The sequence below is a fragment of the Rana temporaria genome, chromosome 2 (assembly GCF_905171775.1).
Source record: "Rana temporaria chromosome 2, aRanTem1.1, whole genome shotgun sequence".
Classification (NCBI taxonomy): Eukaryota; Metazoa; Chordata; class Amphibia; order Anura; family Ranidae; genus Rana; species Rana temporaria.
Genome location: NC_053490.1, coordinates 56,003,118 through 56,024,487, shown reverse-complemented (window position 1 = coordinate 56,024,487; position 21,370 = coordinate 56,003,118). Strand labels below are relative to the sequence as shown.

The 21,370-nt window shown below is 41.9% G+C and overlaps 1 protein-coding gene across 2 annotated transcripts in view; it reads right to left on the bottom strand.

Annotated features, from left to right (window-relative positions):
• Positions 1-3,786: 3,786 nt before the first annotated feature.
• BIRC2 (baculoviral IAP repeat containing 2) overlaps positions 3,787-21,370 on the bottom strand; it is a 29,106-nt gene continuing 11,522 nt past the window's right edge. For both annotated transcript variants that reach the window (XM_040340210.1, XM_040340209.1), the window contains exons 2-9: positions 18,005-19,590; positions 14,726-14,825; positions 12,942-13,020; positions 12,632-12,680; positions 11,155-11,394; positions 8,174-8,431; positions 5,745-5,786; positions 3,787-3,990 (exon numbers count right to left, since the gene is read on the bottom strand). In XM_040340210.1, the coding sequence (XP_040196144.1) occupies positions 3,797-3,990; positions 5,745-5,786; positions 8,174-8,431; positions 11,155-11,394; positions 12,632-12,680; positions 12,942-13,020; positions 14,726-14,825; positions 18,005-18,872 (1,830 nt within the window). In that variant the 5' untranslated portion in view covers positions 18,873-19,590 and the 3' untranslated portion in view covers positions 3,787-3,796. The remainder of the gene's footprint in view (positions 3,991-5,744; positions 5,787-8,173; positions 8,432-11,154; positions 11,395-12,631; positions 12,681-12,941; positions 13,021-14,725; positions 14,826-18,004; positions 19,591-21,370) is intronic.

Sequence of the window (21,370 nt, the reverse complement as noted above, 5' to 3'; positions counted from 1 at the left end):
AACAATTGCATTTGAATGGCCGCTGTGCAAAAACAGTGTGACATAAAATATTGCATAATAATTATTCTATAGGGTCTCTGCTAAAAAAAGAAAATAAAATGATATATATTATGTTTGGGGGTCCAAGTAATTTTCTAGCAAAAAATAGGGACTTTAACTTGTACGCAACAAGTACGTCAAAAAAAGGCTTTTGGCATTAAAAGGTTAAACATTTTTAAAATGTATTTTGTGTAAGTAACTTAAAGGGTCACTAAAAGGAAAAACATTTTTTTGCTGAAATGACTGTTTACAGGGTATAGAGACATAAAAGTTAACCGATTCCTTTTAAAAATGATTACAAATAGATAAAAATCAATCATATAATGTGCCTGCAGGTTAGTTTCACTTTTAAACTGGTTTCATGTTCCTGTGAACTAGAGAGACACACAGAACAAAAACAAACAAATCCAGGGCAGTGTTTTGTTTTTAAAATGAATCTGATTGGTTCTGTTAAGTTTTAGACACACAGTAATGACAGCTTAGACCACCGTGAAAAGCTCCCAGTACTGTGGTTATAAGGAAACAGACAACCAGGAAGTGTGGAGATCACAGCAGAATTACAGCAACTTCAAAGCAAAAACGAACAATAAGGACATGAAACCAGTACTGCAGTAAGGTAAATGAAGCTATTTAGCTAAAAAAAAAAAAAATCCTTTAGTGACCCTTTAAATATTGATATCAGCCTCCCTCCCCTGTACTGCAACCAAAACTAAAAAAGGAGAGGCCGCACTAGGAGCCAATCGGGTGCAAATGCTGACCAGAAAGAAAAGCCTTCACTCTGCTCCTGCACAGGCTGGGAGTGATCAGGTGACCTGCAGTAGAGAAAGGCAAGGTCACCAACCTAGCACTGCTGTATTGCAGGGCTCTGTAAATCTCAGGAAGAGGTCAAACCCCCTTGTGATGAACCCGATAAAAGGGGAGAACTGGTGGAGGCTGAAAAGAAGAGATTCTCTCTAAACAGCCTTAAAGTGGAGTTCCGGCCACAATTTCACTTTTTAAATATAAATACCCCTGTAATACACAAGCTTAATGTATTCTAGAAAAGTTAGTCTGTAAACTAAGGTCCGTTTTGTTAGGTTGTTACAGCATTTAGACACTTTATAAAATAGAAATTGACTGGGGCCATCTTAAATGTGGGCATCATGAAGCCAGACTGTATGACTTCCTGGATTTCAGCCTTGCAAATCTCGCACATGCTCAGTGCTGCACAAGCAGTGTCAGATCAGGTTTCAGCACCTGTGCTGTCCAAGTCACATGATTCCTGGAAAGTTACACCCACTACATTCCCAGGAGTCTGTGCGGTGTAGGTTAGGAAGCATTAAGCACCTAGGTGCAGGAAGTGGGAAGATTAACTATTCTGCCTAGCAACAACACTTTGAAGGCATCTAAAAAAAATATTTTTTTTCGTAAAGGACTAATGACATTTTTTTAAAACTACTGATGTAATGTTATATTTATGGGTGGAACTCCACTTTAAAGAGATGTAGGCTGCCATTGCTTGCCTTCACAAAATGCCAATTGTCTGGTTGCAGGGCTCTACAAATTAGCATTTTCTACCATCAAGTTGAGTCCCTAGTGTAGAAGAACAAAATAAAGCTCTGAGGAAGGGGGTGCGCCCCCGAAACGCGTTGGCTGTACCCCGTGTTCTGTGCGTGTTTTTGGCTGTCAGTTGCATTTTGTGAGTACCCACTTTTACACAAAAATGTATTGTGTGCATGTCTTCCATTCCAGTCTTTCAGAAAAACAGAATATCAGGTCCAGTCTCAGGGTCATCGCCAAACAGGTACTGGAAAGCAGCAATGATCAGGGGCTTGGCTAAAGGTATTCACATCTTCTAGGCTACAACCATGAAGGGAGCCGTTTCTAGGCCAGATTCTGAAAATGTATTCTTCAACTTTTGTAATTTGCTCAGTGCTTCTACCAGATGTCCGCACATTGCAGGTTACATTATAAGTAGCTGGTTGAATAGAATTCAGCACTACTGCTATAGTCCTCAGGGTTTCAGATAGTACCATACGAAACAAAAAATATTAACTACAAATCCAAAAAGGACACATTACATTGTTTAAAACGTCATTAAAACAAGTATACAATTAAGGTTTTGAATACCCAGCTCTGATCCACCCGTCTTGGCTCCCGTACCGTCTAGAATGGGTGCTGGAGAACATTTGGCAGGCGGCAGGGACGCACGTTTTGTGCACTCTTGACTGGAGATTAGCTTGCTTTTGCTCAGAATCAGTTTGGGGCCAAACCCAGAATTCAGCCGTCGTTCCTCATCCAATGAGTTGTAGGCATGGATTCCCACCCCACAGCTGACATATACAAAAGCAGCTGGATTCATTATTACCCCAATATGGCCATGTTGCCATTTTAGGTCAATGATGTCATGAGCATCCCCACCCCATGTGTGTACAGATATGGGATGGGGAATCCCCTGCCTACAGCTCATTGGACCAGAAATGGTCGCTGACAAAATACAAGTTCACCCCCTACTCTTGACACAAAAAGTGTGTATGGCCTTGAAAGGAATATTTCAGGAAAGAAATTAGAGCGGCCATCATCTTAAGGCTAGGTTCACACTACTGCAAATTCAAAATCGCGATTTTACCGCGATTTCGTGGCTGCGGTTTTGCCGCGATTTAAGAGACATCTGTGCAGGGTTCAATGTAAATCGCGGCCCGAAATCGCAAAAAGTAGTACAGCAACTACTTTTTGAAATCGGTGCAGCGCCGCAGATGCGGCGTCGCACCGATTAGGACAAATGCCGCCAATTTGAGATGCAATTTGACATGTGAAATCGCATCTCAAAATCGTACCCAGTGTGAACCTGGGCTTAGTTACAGTTAGTTAAAATAGGCTCATCACCACCTGATAGGCACCATGTGTTCCAGGACAAAAGATCCACCAAGTAGGGAAGTAAAGGGTGGCAATCATGAAGCACAGGAGATGCAGCTGTGCTTTTATTCAATCCCAATTCTAATCTACCTAGTAAGCCAGACCTGAAAGAAGCTATAATCAATGTGGTCTGAAAAACTTGAACACTTATTTGGCTTACTTCTATCAAGTTAGCGACTTCAAATAAGTTCCATTTAATTTGGAAAAATATATAATCCATTTGGCCTTGCAATTCTGTGGGGAGTGAGGCGCGGTTCACACCAATGCGTTTTTTGCATAAACACTACAGTTCATTCAACATGGTTTCCTATGGGACACGTTCACATCCATGCGTTTTTCAGCCGCTGCATTTTTTGGAACGGGTCAGGGATTTTTTTTTTGTTTTAAAAAAACGCAAACCGTGCTTTTTTGATTCAATGGAGAAGCATGTAATGTTTTTTTGCCACGATTTGCCGTTTTTAATCTGCCTAACAAATTGGCCCAAAAAAAAAAAAAAAAACAACACACACCATCAAAAAAAAAAAAAAATGCAACTCGTGTGTGCAAAGGCGCAAAACGCCCAGCAGAAATGACCAAAAGCAAAACTGCATAGGTGTGAACTGAGCCTGATGGAGGAGGAGAGAACTGGGAAATCATTCTGAGTCAGGCAAACCACAAACACAAATACTCCTCCATGTACAAAAAAGGAAAAGTGAACCCTCAGCGATGAAAAGCCTATTTCACTGGGGAAAAGATCTTTTTTTTAGCATCTCGGAAAGAAGCAACCACACAAAATTTAACTCAACAAGCTTTAATTTATAGTGCATAAAAATTAAAACATTATGCAAACGATGTTAGCTTATATGAATTTTCTTCTCCAACTTCAGGAAAGAAATGTGCGAACTGTGCCTTTAATTATTCCTCTGCAAATTGGGCATTTCCGTAAGGATGGTGCACAATCCTTGCATACTACCAGATGCCCGCATGGAATAAAGACGATGGACACTTCTTGGTCCATGCAGATTTTACAGGTCCGCTCTTCTTGCAACCTCCTTAACTGCTCTTCCATTGGCAAATCTAAAGAAAAAAAGAGAAAATATTAGTGAAGCCTTTTGGTATTGTATCAGGTGTGTAATTTAGAACTAGTTATACTTTCTTCACTACTTTGTGAGCTGTGACCTGGACTTTGATATTCTCAGGCTTGTTCCAGTTCACATTGACAAAAAAATAAATAAAAAAAAATACACCCCAATTTTAAAATGTATAGCATCTACAAACTATGGAATATAATTTATGGATTTTTTATTTTATTTTTTTACTAGCAATAGTGGCGATCAGAGCCTTATAGCGGGAATGTGACATTGCGGCAGACAAATCGGACAACAAGTGACATTTTGGGGGGACCAATGACAGTAATACAATGATCATTGCAAAAATATGCATTGTCACTGTACAAATGACACTGGAAAGGAAGGGGATAAACATCAGGGGCAATTAAAGGGTTAAATGTGTTCCTAGGGAGTGCTTGCCATTTGTGGGGGAGGTGTTTTTACTGTGGGATGGCAGAGATCTATGTTCCTGCTTAGCAGAAACACAGGATCTCTACCTTCCCATACTAACAGAACAGAGATTTGCCTTGTTTACATAGGCAGACTGCCGTTCTGCCTCTTGGGAACGATCGGCAGGACCCAGCAAACAGAGTCCGCCAGACCCGCTGATTGGCCCCCGCCGTGGCCAAATCACTGTAGGCGTGGGTCACCGGCGGCGCAAATGCGTGTTCCAGACCCGCAAGTGCAAAATCACGTACCTGTACATGATTTTGCACAGGAAAGCCACTGTATATGTACTGTATACGGTCAGCAAGCCGTTAAGGGGAGAACATTGCCAAAAATCATTTCTCTTCTTTTGTAAAGAGTATGGAATGGTTCAAGTCCCCTTCACTTCCTATCCATTGGAAGACGATCCCTCACCTTCTTTTCCAATGACAACTGTAAAAGTTGGAATGTCCCCCATCATTCACTGTCCCAGAGACAATAGTCACCAAAAGAGTGAATCCTCTCAGCAGGGGCATAAAGGGCAAGAAAAGCCTAATGCCCCGTACACACCATCACTTTATGTGATGAAAAAAACCGATGTTTTTAAAAACGTCACTTTAATTGACTGTGTGTGGGGGAAAACGTCATTTTATGTCTTGTAAAAAACGACCAAAAAAAATTGAAGCATGCTTCAATTTTATGTGTCGTTTTTCAAAACGTCATTTTTTACTTCACAGAAATTGACCGTGTGTAGTAAAAAACGTTGTTTAAAACAACGTTTTTTTACCTGCGCATGCCCAGAAGCTACTTATGAAGCGAGCTTCAATGGAAAAAGTGGTGAGAACGTAACCTCGCTTTGCTAGAGCATTGTGAAAAAAACGATGGTGTGTAGGCAACTTCGTCTTTGAAAACTGAAGTTTCAAAAACGTCATTATTTACTTCACAGAAAATGTCGTTTTTTTTCATCACATAAAGTGATGGTGTGTACGGGGCATTAGAGTCATTTTAATTCTTCCATACTCCATTCAAATAAGGAAGTCCCGTTTTAGAAACACAAGTCCAATGGTAGCGAGTCATCATATCCTGATTATCAGTCATCGGTGTGTGACTCGGTATAAACAAGTGTCACACATTGAACAATTTAAACAATCCACTGTTCTAAAGCAATTGAAATGTAGACTCATGTAGCAGCAATTTTCTATTTTGGTAAATGTGCCACTTAGAGGTTGTAGACAGAACATATACACTTGAATAGTCATTTTCTAATATGTACATTGCAGAGCCAAAAATGTTTACCTGAATAGTCATCTGATGCTTGACTCTTCAAAGACTGTTCAACTGAAATGGGAAAAATAGTCAAATTAGTATTAGTTTAGCATAATATAAAAAGAAAAAAAAAATGGGGGGGGGGGGGGTGAGACTGGGTTTGCATATGTATAAACCATTTTTTTTTTTTTTTTTTTTTTTTAGACTAGATAAGAGGAGATAAACCCCTGCCAGTGTTTTTTAGTTTTTTTTATTCCCCTGTGTGTACCATTGGGGGAATCTCTTTATCTGATGCCCCAGAGGTCCTACAGGGAAATCTCCCAAAGTGAGGGGAATTCTCCTCCTAGACAGATGTCCCCAATGAAAGATTCTCCCTTGTGTCTTATTCTTGGGACAGCTTTAAAATTTGTTTCTTGGTGACAAATAGCTAACAGTACAAATAGAGGATAAACCTCCCCAATGGGGACACAGATAGTATGAAAACCTGACAGAGTTTAATACACTTAAAAACAAACTGTCACAGGGCTCATAGGAAGTGACACTCTGAGGCAATCACCGGACACACCACAGTTCAGAAAGTCTAAAATTGCACAATACTTTGCTCCTGGTCAGCAATTTGTGGACCTGTGCTGACATGACTGCCTATATATATATATATATATATATATATATATATATATACATATATACATACACACACACACACACACGGCATCGCAGGATTGCAGGGTCTGGACTTTCTGGCCTTCATGCCCATATAGGAACACCCAAATGTGACCCTCAGGGGGGCATAGCCTGCAACATGTCTGATGGTTTTAATAATGTTGCTAATGAGTAAAAATTACAATCCACTAGCATGCAAAACCATGCAAAGTCTTAACACACTTGTAATAAAAATGCAAATGTTGCAATCATTAAAATGCTGGAGCACTACTATCACCTACTGTAATGCAACGTGTACAAGACTGCAGGTGCTCCCCCTGTAACCTACTCACTGAAAGATGGTGCTCCCATAAACTGAACTTAAAGTGGTTGTAAACCCCACTTTTTGACTTTTACCTACAGGTAAGCCTATAATAAGGCTTACCTGTAGGTATAAAGAATATCTCCTAAACCTCTACGGTTTAGGAGATATTCCCCTCGCAATACGCCGCTGATTGCAGCGGCGCATGCACAGGGGGGATCCTCGGCTGAAGGGCTGGAATGAAATGAAAAAGTGACGACATTGCCGCTCCAGCCAATCACAGCGATGGAGCGGCGATACCCGGAAGACACGCCAAGTCAAGAGGACATCTCGCTCAGCGTGGACCAGGTAAGTTCTCTTCTCCTTGTTCCGAGGTAAGTATTTCATAATGAGCGAATATGCGGTGCATACTAGCTCAGGTGTAAAAAATAAAAATAAAAAAAATTGTATATGCGGGTTTACAACCGCTTTAAGATTCCATACAAAAACCGTGAATGGGACTTTGAATAGGGACCCAGAACATAAAAAAAAAAAAAATTTTTTTTTGTATTAATACAGATTAAAATCAGTATAAAACCCATTATATTCAATACACCATGGGTACATATATCTGGAGTTCAGCATACAAGGTTATCTTCAAAAGGATCAGTAGTATTAAACCTCAACTCATGGAGAGTCATCGGGTACTGTATTTATCGGCATAGAACATGCACTTTTTCACCCTGAAATCGTGTGCGTTATACGCCAATCGTTCAGTTCTGGCTGCCTCGGGGGGGGGGGACAGTGAGGGGGCAGGGTGAGCGCCGACAGATTATATATAGTGAGAATCTCCTGCAATGGCAAGGCTGCATGGGCACTGACCCTTATTTTGCCTCACAGTCCACAGGAGCTCCAGGCTGCTTTTAATGCAAGAGATGCTGAACCCAGCTACAAATACATCCCAAAAAAAAGGGTTTAAACATCTTATGTGTGCAGAAAAATAAGTGGCCCAGTATATGGCGTCTGAACTCCAGAGGGGGTCGCAGCAATGTATAGTGAGCCCAGTCTTCGCTCAAAGCCACCTGGAGCTCCTGTGGACACACAAACACTTTTCACACATCATTGTTTTTTTTAAGATTCATCTACGGATGAAGACTCCATGAGTTGAAACACGTTGAAGTTTAAGACTACTAAATATATACTTTTGAAGAGAACCTTGTATGATAGAATCCAGATATGATATGTGCCCATTATGTTTTGTTCTGATTTTAATCAAGTAAATCATAATTTTTGGATATTCTGGGTACCTTTTCAAAGATCAATTCCACGTTTTTTAATGAATATTGCTTTAGGGATGAGACACTCAGGCACATAACTTGGGCTAGTGAGAATACACGTCTATTGAACTTAAAATAGTGGAAGACTTTAGGACATGTAAAGGTGTATGCATCCCTATATGCATTAAGATCAGTGTTGTTCCTTGACATTATACTTCTAGTAAGCATGGTCCACTTACTGAATAATTCTTTGTAAAGTCCTGGGTCGTGGCTATTAAGGCTCTGTTTGAAAGTCTCTACTATATTTTTTCCCTTGGTCAAAACTTTATCAAGCAGATCCTGGGCTTGTAGAATAGGAGTTTTCTTGCTCTTCATCATCTCATATTCCTCATAACTTATAGCTTGTGCAACAAGGTCATCCATAATCGCCATGCAGAGGGCAGATGGCATTTGGTGCGACAGGGCAAGGTAGCTTCTCTTTATTATATTGATCTCATCTGCAAAACAAAAAATTTACATTTTTGTGAAACTTGTCTGCCAAACCCTAACCAACATACATCTATACATCTAGTACACTTTGAGTTGATTTACTAGCACTGGAGAGTCCTGACTGGGAGTGTGAGTTCAATATAATCAGCTGATGCGCTCTGTAATGCAGACACTGCAACTTTCCTCATTAGAAGTAATCAACTAGGGCTGCAACTAATGATTATTTTCATAATCGATTAGTTGGCCGATTATTTTTTTCGATTAATCGACTAATCGGATCATCTTATAAATAAAATAAAAAAAAGGCAATTTATTCTTAAATATCCATATGCAGTGGTCAAAAAAAAAAATAACCAACTACAGTAATTGTAATGCCTTCTATTACCTCCACTTTCTCTGGGTTCAGATGCTGATCTTCCCTGCAGTCTTTAAAGTGATTTTTTTTTTTTTTAAACAAAACTTGTTATACTTACCTGCTCTGTGTAATGGTTTTGCACAGAGCAGCCCTGATCCTCCACTTCTGGGGTCCCTCACCGATGCTTCTGGCTCCTCCTGCCCTCAGAGAGCCTCAATAGCAAACTGCAAAGTATTAGTATAGAGCGCCCCCTATAGCAAGGTTAAAAAACTTCTGCCTTTAGAACCACTCACTTCCTGCCCAGGACTAGATGTCCCATGAGGCATTGCTCCTCGCACTTTCACATTCAAAAATTCTCAGGCACTTAGTGACATGTATGGATGGTGTACTGAGCTGTATGTGTGCTGCACGGTATTTTCTGATATGTAAACAAATAATGCATACTATATGCAGGCCAATTAATCAACTGGCCGATTAATCGATTATGAAAATAGTTGACAACTATTTTCATAATCGATTAGTTGTTTTCGGCCCTATAATCAACCCTTAGGCCCCTTTTCACACAGGGCCTTCATGAAGTGCCTCTGCCTGCTAAGCAGGGGTCCTCTTTTTCGCTGATCCAGCGCATAACAGGTCCATGTCCACTCCGCTATGCAGAGCGGACACAGAAACACCCCCGGTCACCGTAACCGATAGACGGATGGGAAAGAGATCCCCCATCCATCTACTTTTGGTGGACAGGATCAGATGCTGTCAGGTGTCAACAGGCACATGTCTGCTTACATCCGCCGCTCCATATAGAACAATGGCTGGTCCAAACAGGTCCACCTGAAAAACGGACAGGCAGACCTGATCAGACTACCCGTGTGAAACAAGCCTTAGGGAATATCTCACCAAAAATAGTTTCTATTGCAGAGGATGCCTAAAATTGTACTAGTATCTAAGACTGCTGGGGAAAACTAGTGAGCCAGTCATACAAGCAGGAAAAAGGACATTTCTGGGGAAGTTCTGTACACAGTGCTAACAAAAAATAAATAAAAATCTAAAACAATCTAGCGAATCTCCCCTGCTGGCTATTGTATTCTGACAGCTGGTACTTGCAGCTGTCAGAATACCCAAAAAGTGGCTGCATCCGATTGAACGTTCTGCTGCAACTTTTTCAGATCAAAGGATCTCGAAACATTGGGTGCCCATAGGACCACCCAAGGAGCAAACGTCAGCCTGTTCATTAAGAACCAGACAAAATTCGCCCAAGTGTATAGTCCGTTTCAAAAGAGAAATTTCCCTTACATCAGGCAAATTCCTTTTGCGTCTTTTTAAATCTCAGGGAATGGAAGTGAAGGAAAATCTTCACATTGGGACACAGGAAGGTCTGATTTACACCTGTGCATTTTTTGTGCTTTTTGCACTACAGAACGTGTTCCATAGGAAACCCTGGTAAATGGACTGTAGTGCAAATCACTCAAAATGCAATCAATCAAAATGCACTAAAAAAATGCATAGGTGTGAATCAGGCCGAAGCAAAAAGACAGGAAAAAGTTTTAAAAATATGTTTTTGGATTAAGTGTATGTATAGCAAAAACTCAACACTGGCCCAGATTCAAGAAGCAATTGCGCCCGTGTAACCATAGGTTACACGGCGCAATTGCTTACTTGCTCCGGTGTAACAAGTGCTCCTGATTCAGGAACCTCGTTACACCGACTGCAGCCTAAAATCTGCGCGGCATAAGGCTCTTATGCCACGCAGATTTTAGGCTGCATTCTTGCGTGGGCCACTAGGGGGTGCTCCCATTGTGATCAGCGTGTAGTATGCAAATTGCATACTACCACTGATTCACAAACTTGCACGGGCCCTGCGCAAGCCAGGTACGGAGTTTCCGTACGGCAACTTTAGCGCAAGGCTGCCCCTTCTAATAGTAGGGGCAGCCAATGCTAAAGTATAGCCGCCGCTCCCGCGACGTGAAATTTGAATTTCACGTCGTTTGCGTAAGTGATTCCTCAATGGCGCTGGACGCCATTCACGTTCACTTTGAAGCAAATGACGTCCTTGCGACGTCATTTGCCGCAATGCACGTCGGGAAAGTTTCCCGACGGAGCATGCGCTGTACGCTCGGCGCAGGAGCGTGCCTAATTTAAATGATTCCCACCCCCGGCGGGATCATTTACATTGCGCACACTTACGCCGGGCAATTTTGCTGGCGCGCCCTCGCAATTTACAGAGCTACTGCTCCGTGAATCGAGGGCAGCGCAAAATATTTGCGGGGGCGCAGGGCAAAATCGTTGCCCTGCTCCCCCGCAAATATCGCGCAAATGTACCTGAATCTGGGCCTGCTGCATCCTCTTTTATAGGCAGCGATTCACATGCATGTTAATTACCTGCTGAACTCTGCTCTGATTGTCGGTCTCTCTCCTCTTCAGTCTGCTCTTTCTGGGCGCTCAGTAAATCATTCACCAAGTCTGCAGCTTCCTTGTAATTCTCTCCTGTGGTCAGTATGCGATTAAAAATGGTTTCTTTGACCAATCTGCGGTTGAAGCCCATAGCCAGAACATCTTGGACCTCTGTGGTGTTCATACAAGTCTCATCATCCTGGTTATTCTCCTTATCCAAGCGAATAACTAAAAAAGACAAAAGATGATGATATTTGACTTTTTATTTTATTTTAAAAGTTTACCAAAAAACAGTCATTTAACCTAAACACCAGCTTCTGATATCCTAATCAACTGATTTCTAAGCACAGAGAGGTACTAAACTTTGCCTGTAAACAATGAAATGGCTGCTCTGCGGTAATAAACTGAATGCCATTCATTACCGGAGGAGGGCATTTTATTTTATTTATTTTTATCATATATGAATAATAATGCCATTACATATAACCCAACAAAAATAATGTTTCTGGGTAGTATCCTGGTATAGCCAAAAGAACCAAAGATCTGCCATGAGAGATTACTGGGCTGATATAGCCCAAATTCTGAAAATGCCACTTTCCTGGCTGTAATATTAGAAATGTTTGAGTTCCTAACCCGCAACAGCCTTGCAGCAATTGAAAGTCAACTACGGATGTGCCTAGGAGAAAATGATCTTCATGGAGTCAAATTTCTTGCATAACCTTCGGGCAACTGTCTAGCAGTTTCAGCCACTTTCAAAAAAAAATAATCCAAAGTTCAAAGCCATAGAATGATACACATGATTGGTGGCAGGTCACTTTGATCCATTAGCTTGTTTTTCAAATCAAACTTTGGTTAAGCCCCCGTTCACACCGATGTCACTTGTCATGCAATTTTTAACTGTCAAATCGCATGGCAAGTAGCACCCAATTTGTTCCGGCTGACTTGCACCGATCTGAAAAAGGTTCCTGCACTATTTTTGGTGATTTCATGTGCAACTTGCATTGACATCTGTGCATGAAAATCGCACAATGTTGTCAAGCCGCACTGACCGGGAACTTTGAAATCACGCTGAAGTAGCGCGATTCAAGCTGGTAAGATAGCGCAGGGGGCTAAATGCTCCTTTGCAGCAGTCTGTGATTGCCTGTGTCCCAAGGGCTGCAGGTTCGATCCCAGCGGGGTCCACTCAGCCTTTCATCCTTCCGAGGTCGGTAAAATGAGTACCATTGAGTTGGGTAATAATGACAACCATTATCAGTGCTTAGACACATCGGCAACGGTGTAATTGGCGCTATATAAGTGTAAGCATTATTATTATTATTCAAAAGCCGCATTCAGTGTGAACCAAATGTGCCTGGTGTATGTCCTCCTTATAAGGGGGTCTATTCCTGCCAGTCTCTGAACTCTGCCAATGGGACTCTTTACACAAATTATTGAATTTTTTATTTTTCTATTAAAATATACTCACTTGGTGGATACTGGGCTTCATTATTTTGAGATTCTGAATTTGATAGCAACTAGAAATAAAAAAAAAAAAAAAGTTAGCCATTATAAGCAGATGTAACTTATACTCGTCTAGAAGTGTAGACAGAATTCCCTTTAATAATATCCAAATGTGGACAACATACATTTTCTATCCCTTATTTTACGGTTGTCATCCCATAACAAGTTTTATTTTATTTTTAAACAGGGGAGGTTCCAATTCCCCCCCCCCCCCCCCCCCCCCCCCCAACTAGAAAGAAAAATGTGATTTCCATTAACAGTTCTCACCAACCTACCTGATCTAGAAGATGTGGATACCGCTCTTGAATGTTTTGGACAAAACTCTGACCTTTAATGTGCAATAGATATTCACACCTAAAAGAAAAAAGTCGAAATATAAGAAATGATACAAGTAGTGTGTTCACAAATAGTGCGACACAAGGCTCAAGTGACAAAGTAAATCTGAGGGAGAATACAGGTGCCACCATCATCTCCTGTCCAGGCAACCATGTTATCTGAATGCCAACTCATCCCTGGCTGGGAGGTTAAAAGCAGCTGTGGCATTGGGGTCATGGGTCCAACCAGAACAAGTGGAATGTCCGATATTAAAAAGCAGCACTTTGCACATGTATAATAGCAAACAAGCTTCCTACAATCCAAAGCACATTTTTTTTTTCCCTTGCAAAAAAGTGGAGAATATAGGGCACACCAGAGTTTACAGTATCATATATGAATTCTGTGACAGACTCAGATTCTCCTATGTCTAGGGTCACCTTATGTCCAATAGGGCCATAGGGTGACTAAGAAATTATATCATAAATTCTATGAGATGGGACATTACTGATACTGATAGTCCATACTTAGCACACATACAAGTCTCGTCTCGTTGTGTGTTTCAAGGCAGCTAAAATCGAGTATCTATGTCCAGACTGATGAAAGCGGTACATGACGGAAGCATTCGATCTGGATGCGGGGACCTTCCGTGACAAATTCATACTGGTTAATGAAGCAAAAAGGCAACTAGCAGTCTCAGGAGGTCAGAAACTTCATACTGTTGGCCATGGTTGATAGAGACAACCATGCTAGCTCTGGATCCACTTCAATCAAAAATGGGTCAAAGTGCCATCTTCACAATTAGGCCCATATGAGTGAAATGTGTCAGAGAGGGCCACCATACATTGATGGTCAACACAGACTGTATGATTGAATAACCGTTTTGAAGCTTGGGACATTCTCGGTGTGCATACATCCTATTCTGGCACCGCCTTCTTAAGCCTCGAACGAACGATTGGATTTTCTGACGGAAATTGTGTGATGAAAGACTGTGGGCAGAAAATATGACCGTTTGTACACGCCATCCGACAATTGTTGTCGGATTTTCCAGTTGACAAATGTTGGATGGCAGGCTTTAAAATTGTCCCGCGGACAATGGTCTGTTATCGGATTTTCCCGAGCGTGTGTACACAAGTCTAAAAAGTACAAAACACGCATGCTCGGCATCAATGCTCACCAAACACAACATTAGCAGAAGGTGCTCAAAGGCTGCCACTAAAGAGCTGAAAAACCACGTAGTACGTCACTACGTTCGCGTTTGTTGGCTGACAATTGTGTGCCGTTTGTATGCAAGACAAGTTCTTGGCCAACGCCCTTCAGACAAAAGTCTGAGGCTTTGTCTGCAGAAAATCTGATCTTGTGTACGAGGCTTTACAGTGCGGATGGGCTCCAGAGACTGGCATCTGGTGAGACTTCCCTAGGGATATCATTGACGAGAACTACCAATTTGCTACTGGGTAGATGAGGTGTGTAATATTCTATATAAAATTTAGACCTGATTATATTTCCCTAGCCACCATCCTGTTCTTACAGCTCCTATCACAGCTTTGTTGACAATCGAAAGCAGTAACACTTGGACAAGTGGGAATGGTAAAAGGTGAGTCTATGGAACCTGCAAATCAACACAATGGACTGGCAGAAGCATGTAAAAATTTACACATAACAATAAATTACAAGATTTGGTTGCAGGTTTAAACTATTCTCTCTTTTTTCTTTAATGCTACATAAAACAGAAGAAATATTGTACCTTGGAAACCATTTTGCATGTTCAACCCAGGGGTCATCTCCAGACTCCCAGCACCTCAAACCACCGTCACAACAGAAGCACTTCACGTCATCATTCCGTCCTGCAATAAAACAAGCAGATTGATTGAAAATAAAAATAATAATAAAGAAAATAAATGCCGAGATTTAAAATGACTTATTTTGGAAAAAGTTGCCAACGGTTGTACTTGCTCCTTCTCGCAATGAAAGTCAATGGGGTTGATTTACTAAAGGCCAACAGACTGTACCCTTTGCAAGTGCAGTTGCGACAAAGCTTAGTAAATGAGGTAAGGCTTCACTTTACGAAAAAAAATAAAAAAAATAACTCAAATCACCTGCAAAGAAAAGAAATTGTATTTTTTTGCTTGCACAGTATTGGATGATGGAAGTCAGAGCTTCCCGACATTTATTAAGCTCCGGAGCCGAGTTTCTCAACTCCAGTCCTCAAGGCGCCCCATCAGGTCATGTTTTCACTAGATTTTCCTCAGATGAACACGGCTGTGGTAATTACCAAGGCAGTGAAACTGAACAAATCACCTGTGCAAAATAATGGGAAGGCTGAAAACATGACCTGTTAGGGCGCCTTGAGAAACACTGCTCTGGAGCAACTGCACTTGAAAAGTGCACAGTCAGTTTTCCTTTGATAAATCAACCCCTACGAGTCAACCAACTCAATAAAAAACAATACAATCCCTGTGTCTGACATCTCAAAAGTTAGCTACTGGAGCAACTGCGCCCAATTGCATTTTGCCCTCCTCTAGTGGCCCATTTACAGATCTCTAGATTTAACAACAAAAATGCTGAAAGATTATACACAACACCTCTATATCTTTGCTTGGATCTGTACAACCGAAGTGCAAAGCCAATCGATAGGAGTGAACAGGGACCATGGCACAGATGCCCAGGGGCCTGGCGCATGTGCAGGATTTGCCACAGGGATCACTAGATATATAGCCCTTTAAAAGAAAAGTATAAGTTTCATTTTTGTGAGCTGCTGATATCTATAAACCTTTCCAGCCCTCTCAGAAGTGCCCCTATTCTGTTAAAATCGAGATGAATACCTGTGAGAAGTTCTACAGACTTCCATACAGCATCGTCCAGACAATGGTGTGAATATAGAGTCTGGATACACCCCCTTCCCTGCCAATTTGCCTCTCTCCTCCCTCTGCTTCTTTCTGAGACGTCACAGCGCATAGCTGCTCCCCCCTCCCGTCTCCATCCCTATCTATCCGCACAGCCACGTCTCTTAGGGGAGTGGGGACAGAGGCAGGGGGTGTGATGGTGAAGATGTTCACACCCCCTGAAACTTTTCAAACTGAAAATGGACCGTTTTTGCCAGCTGAAGGAAAAGCTGTAAAAACTAAAAGAGGTAGGGAAAAAGAGATTAGCCGATATGTGACTAATGGGATATGTACTAGTTATTTAACCCATGCCATACTTCTCCTTTACGTGTCAGTTAGTTTTCTTTATTTAATATAAATAGAGGGCGCTAGGCCCATACAAGGTAAGTATAGTGCCGTGAAAAAGTATCTAATTGACAATAAAATTGCAACATAAATAACAAAAAATATATAAAATATAAGTCCCAACAAATCGCAGTCGGCGCTGCACTTGAAACCACACACAGTGAATTCAAATATGATCAGATGTAAAAATAAATTGAAACAATGAACAAAGTCCAATTGTGATTATACAGTAATTCTGTGAAAGAAGAAATGCCGCCACCGCTTCTATGTATTTTTCAATTCCACCCAAGGTGCTTTAGATAAAGTTTGCTCTTACCAGAGCTCGTTGACCCCTTTAGTGAAAAAGATGGTCAACTGAGCTTATGCAGGATTGTGCCTGCACACATGTAGATACGGACAGACCACTTTGCAGATTTCAGGAGCATTGGGGGGTGCCCACCCGGCACTGAGGCTGCGGACCTGTCACCGCTCAAAGCGGTTCCTATAGTGGGATTCGCTGGGGGATGAAAGCCGCCGCTATCATGTTGTCCAAACGATCTCTCCGACAGTCCAAAGCACGGGGGGTATGTCACGTGACCAAACTGCCTCCGACGTACGTTTCGTTATGTTAACGTCATCAGGGGGGCGTCCCTGATGACGTTAACATAACGAAACGTACGTCGGAGGCAGTTTGGTCACGTGACATACCCCCCGTGCTTTGGACTGTCGGAGAGATCGTTTGGACAACATGATAGCGGCGGCTTTCATCCCCCAGCGAATCCCACTATAGGAACCGCTTTGAGCGGTGACAGGTCCGCAGCCTCAGTGCCGGGTGGGCACCCCCCAATGCTCCTGAAATCTGCAAAGTGGTCTGTCCGTATCTACATGTGTGCAGGCACAATCCTGCATAAGCTCAGTTGACCATCTTTTTCACTAAAGGGGTCAACAAGCTCTGGTAAGAGCAAACTTTATCTAAAGCACCTTGGGTGGAATTGAAAAATACATAGAAGCGGTGGCGGCATTTCTTCTTTCACAGAATTACTGTATAATCACAATTGGACTTTGTTCATTGTTTCAATTTATTTTTACATCTGATCATATTTGAATTCACTGTGTGTGGTTTCAAGTGCAGCGCCGACTGCGATTTGTTGGGACTTATATTTTATATATTTTTTGTTATTTATGTTGCAATTTTATTGTCAATTAGATACTTTTTCACGGCACTATACTTACCTTGTATGGGCCTAGCGCCCTCTATTTATATTATATCTTGTTCACATATCACTTGTGTTATTGAGGAGCAGCTTATAACTTCTAAATATTTTTTTATATGTTTTTAGTTAGGCGCGGAATTTCACCATACACATAGTTTTCTTTATTGATGTTACCAGCTCTTTAAAAGGTTATTTATTCTTCCGCTATTGAAGCGGAATGCCACCCACATTGACAACTTTGCACCTTCCCACTTATTTCAGTATAAATCCACATTGGCCATTATTTTACCCTCTTTATGCGGGGCAATTGCTGCTCTTCCGGTAGGTCATTTCCAGGAGCGCATTGGCTCCTGGGAGAGAAGTTTCATCAATCCCAGGAGTCAATGTCTATTCTCCCCCACTGGTAGCATTGCATTACTTACAGTGGAATGCATGCGCGAGATCGGGGGGTGCATGCTGGGTAGCCATCAGCGCCGTATCCCGGAAGATGATACTAGTGGGCTTCACATGCCCACAATAAAGGCACTCGGAAAGGAACAGCAAGGTTTATATAAAAAAAAAAAAAAAAAATGCAATTTTAGCAAGTATACATACTACACTTACCAACATAGTAAAAGCCAGATTCTGCTAGTTTTTTGGGTGTCACTGGGATCCTGGAGGGCCAATTTATGAACGTCTTCAGCCGAGATGACGTGGTCTGCATGCAGACATTAGAAACATTGGATCTCAATGATGGTTTGGCGCTAGTGCTCACAAAAGAACATTCTGGAAAGTGTCTGCGGTGTTCTGCCAAGGCATTATCGTTGGGCTCCCAGTTATTCAACTTCCCATCACAGGCGAAGCAAGCGACTTTATCTCCTGGACCTATGTAGTAGAACCCAGCTTTAGCAAGATCGCTAGGACTAAGAAAGGTCACAGGCCAGTTTGTGTAAGTGCGAAGCCTGGCTTCTTCTGTGTACAAGCCGTCGTTGCTCCTTAGGTGAGACACGTCTTCCACAGCCCTTGTAACTGAATCATGAGGAATGCTCGTGTAGGTTTTACTTATAACACCTTCTTCTGAAGACGAAGCCTGACTGCCCAGAGAACGTGGAGTCGAGAAAGCCGAATTTAGGGATGCTCCAAGGTTGACGGGAGATGCGTTCTGGATGAAGCTGCAGCTTGGATAAAGCCTCTTGTGTTTCTCAAATGCACTGTCTCCCCTCTTCCAGTTATCTAGCATTAGTCCACAGGTGAAGCATTTGACTTTATCATTCTCTCCGGTGTAGTAAAAACCAGCTTTAGCAAGGCTTCGCTCGGAAACAGGCGGATTGGAGGGAAATTTAGAAAAAGTCGATATGCGGTAAAGTTCACATGAAAATTCCAAGGTAATCATGCCCACAGATTGGCTAGATTTCAGCAGCTTTGCCAAATAGGCATTGCCGTTTAATTCTTCCATTATAAGAGTTAAAAAACAAAAGACGGGGGAAGTCATTCTCTAGGAGGTAGCCCTGTACTAAAGCCCCAAGCTAATGCCAGGAAAATATGGTGTTACATAAAGACGAATACGCTTTGTGATACTGAGGAGTTCACGTGTCAAATTGCTACCTTTCTGCTGTTATTCTTGTGGTGCTCTACAATGAAAAGCATTATTTAGGATCACATCACCTGGTGTCAAAGCAATATTGAGGATGACGCTTTCAGAGAGTAATGGAACCAATGGCCAGAACAGCAACAGCTGGCACCCAACGCTTCTGGCCTCTGCGGGTGTGAATGCAAGCTTGTGTTCTCCAACCTTTCATTGCTCGCTGGCACACCAAGCAGCAACACAGGGCATGAATCTAAGTGGCTAAAATAAAAACAAAACCACAAATCCGTAAAAATAAATTATTCTGCATCTAAAAACTATCCTGGCGGGATGTAACTAGCTTGGCGTAGAGGACTTTCATACAGATTTAGCAGGGATATTTCCAAATTTGTCTGCACAACATTACATGTTTTTGTGCAATTTTTTTGCATTAGATGGGATGACTCCATAGATGATACCTGGCTGCACATTTTACTTTAAAACAATGGCTGCAAATAACTACCTCCTAGAGAATGACTTCCCCTTGTGGGGTGTTTAGCCTTGCATGATAAGCGAGTAGCCAAAACGAAAAAAAAAGAAAAAATTCTGTAGACCGGTCAGAAGAGGTGCTGTAAGGTCCCACAATCTAAAGAGAGAAGAGGAAAACCATAGATGAGTCCCAAGGCATTCTCCACACATTCTCCGCTACGTTATTTTTTTTTTTTAATAAACTTATGCAAAACATTCTAGGCAATGTATTCTAATAGGCAGAAATTTCCCCGAAAGAAAAACATAAGGGACTTTTAGGGTACCAGTAAAGAATGTCATTTACCAAGCCGTCACCGAATCTGTTGAGATTTTATTCCAAGTCATTGTTAAACACAAAATATGCTAGAGCTGCACGATTCTGGCTAAAATGAGAATCACATTTTTTTTGCTTAGAAGATAGATCACGATTCTCGCGGTGTAACATCATCTTTCACATTAAAACAAACAAAAAAAATTGGGCTAACTTTACCGTTTCGTTTGTTTTGTTTTTTAATTATTCATTGAAGTGTATTTTTTCCTAAAAAAAAAAAAAAAGACTGCTGGGCAAATATAGTGTGACATAAAATTGCCATTTTATTCCCTAGGGTCTCTGCTAAAATATATATAATGTTTGGGGGTTCCAAGTAATTTTCTAGAAAAAAATATTGATTTTAACTTAGGCCCCTTTCACACTGGGGCGGTGGTGTTAAAGCGGCGCTATTTTAAGCGGCAATTTACCGCTAATTTTGCAGCAGTAGTCGGCTGCTAGTGGGGAGGGGGGGTTACCCCCCCACTAGCGGCCGAAAAACCACTGCAGAGGCGCATTGCTGGCGGTTTCCCATTGCTTTCAATGGTAAGGAGCGGTGGAGGAGGGCTAAACACACCGCTCCAAAGATACAGCTAGCAGGACTTTTTTTCTCGTCCTAATATCGCTGCTCTCCAGGGTGAAAGCCCTTGAGGCTTTCACACTGGAGAAACAGCAGCCGCTGTTTAGACCCCATTCACACCTGAGCGACAAAACGCCCGACGCCGGACGCTTCTGTCGCTCGAGGGGAGAATTCCCATTGCTGTCTATGGAGATGGTTCACATCTCATAGACACCGAACGCCTGTCGCCTGAAAAAAAGTCCCGGACCCTTTTTTTCAGGCGACATAGGCTTTTTCCCATTGACAGCAATGGGAAGACTTTGAGAAAAAAAAATTAAAAAAAAGTGAAAATTTTGTACTCGCGGCAAAATACGCCGCTACACGCGAACGCGGCTGTCGCTCAGATGTGAATGCAGCCTTAGGGTCGGTTTGCAGGCGCAATTTTTAGCGCAATAGCGCCTGCACACCGCTCCAGTGTGAAAGGGGTCTTAAGAAACAAGTGTCAGAAAAAGATTTGGACTTGAAGTTGTTAAACTTCCTGCATTTACACACAGTTTCATGTTGTTACAAACTTGGCAGACTGCTTATATTTTCTTTTTACAGCCGAGTGAGCAGATAAATCTCTCCACTTGTTATATGAAAGAATCGTCAAATTCTGCATTGGAGATCATCAGGGGGGGTTGAATCGAGATCACAATTTTTTAATGATTAATTGTGCAGCTCTAAAATATGCTGAGGAATTTTGTAAAATGTGTTCACCAATGCCCCATGTCTAACCCACCACACATACATGGAGCATTCACATGATCTATGTACATCAGGCATGTCCGAAGTCTGGCCCGCGGGCCAATTGCGCCCCCCCCCCCTGGTGATTTAATACGGCCCCCCTGGTGATTTGGATATATTTTTTTTGTGGCCCCCAGGGCCACAAAAGATATATACCGTATTTATCGGAGCTGCCTCGGAGGGGACAGGGAGGGGGCGGGACGAGCACCATCAGATTACACAAAGAGAATCTCCTGTTTACTCAGC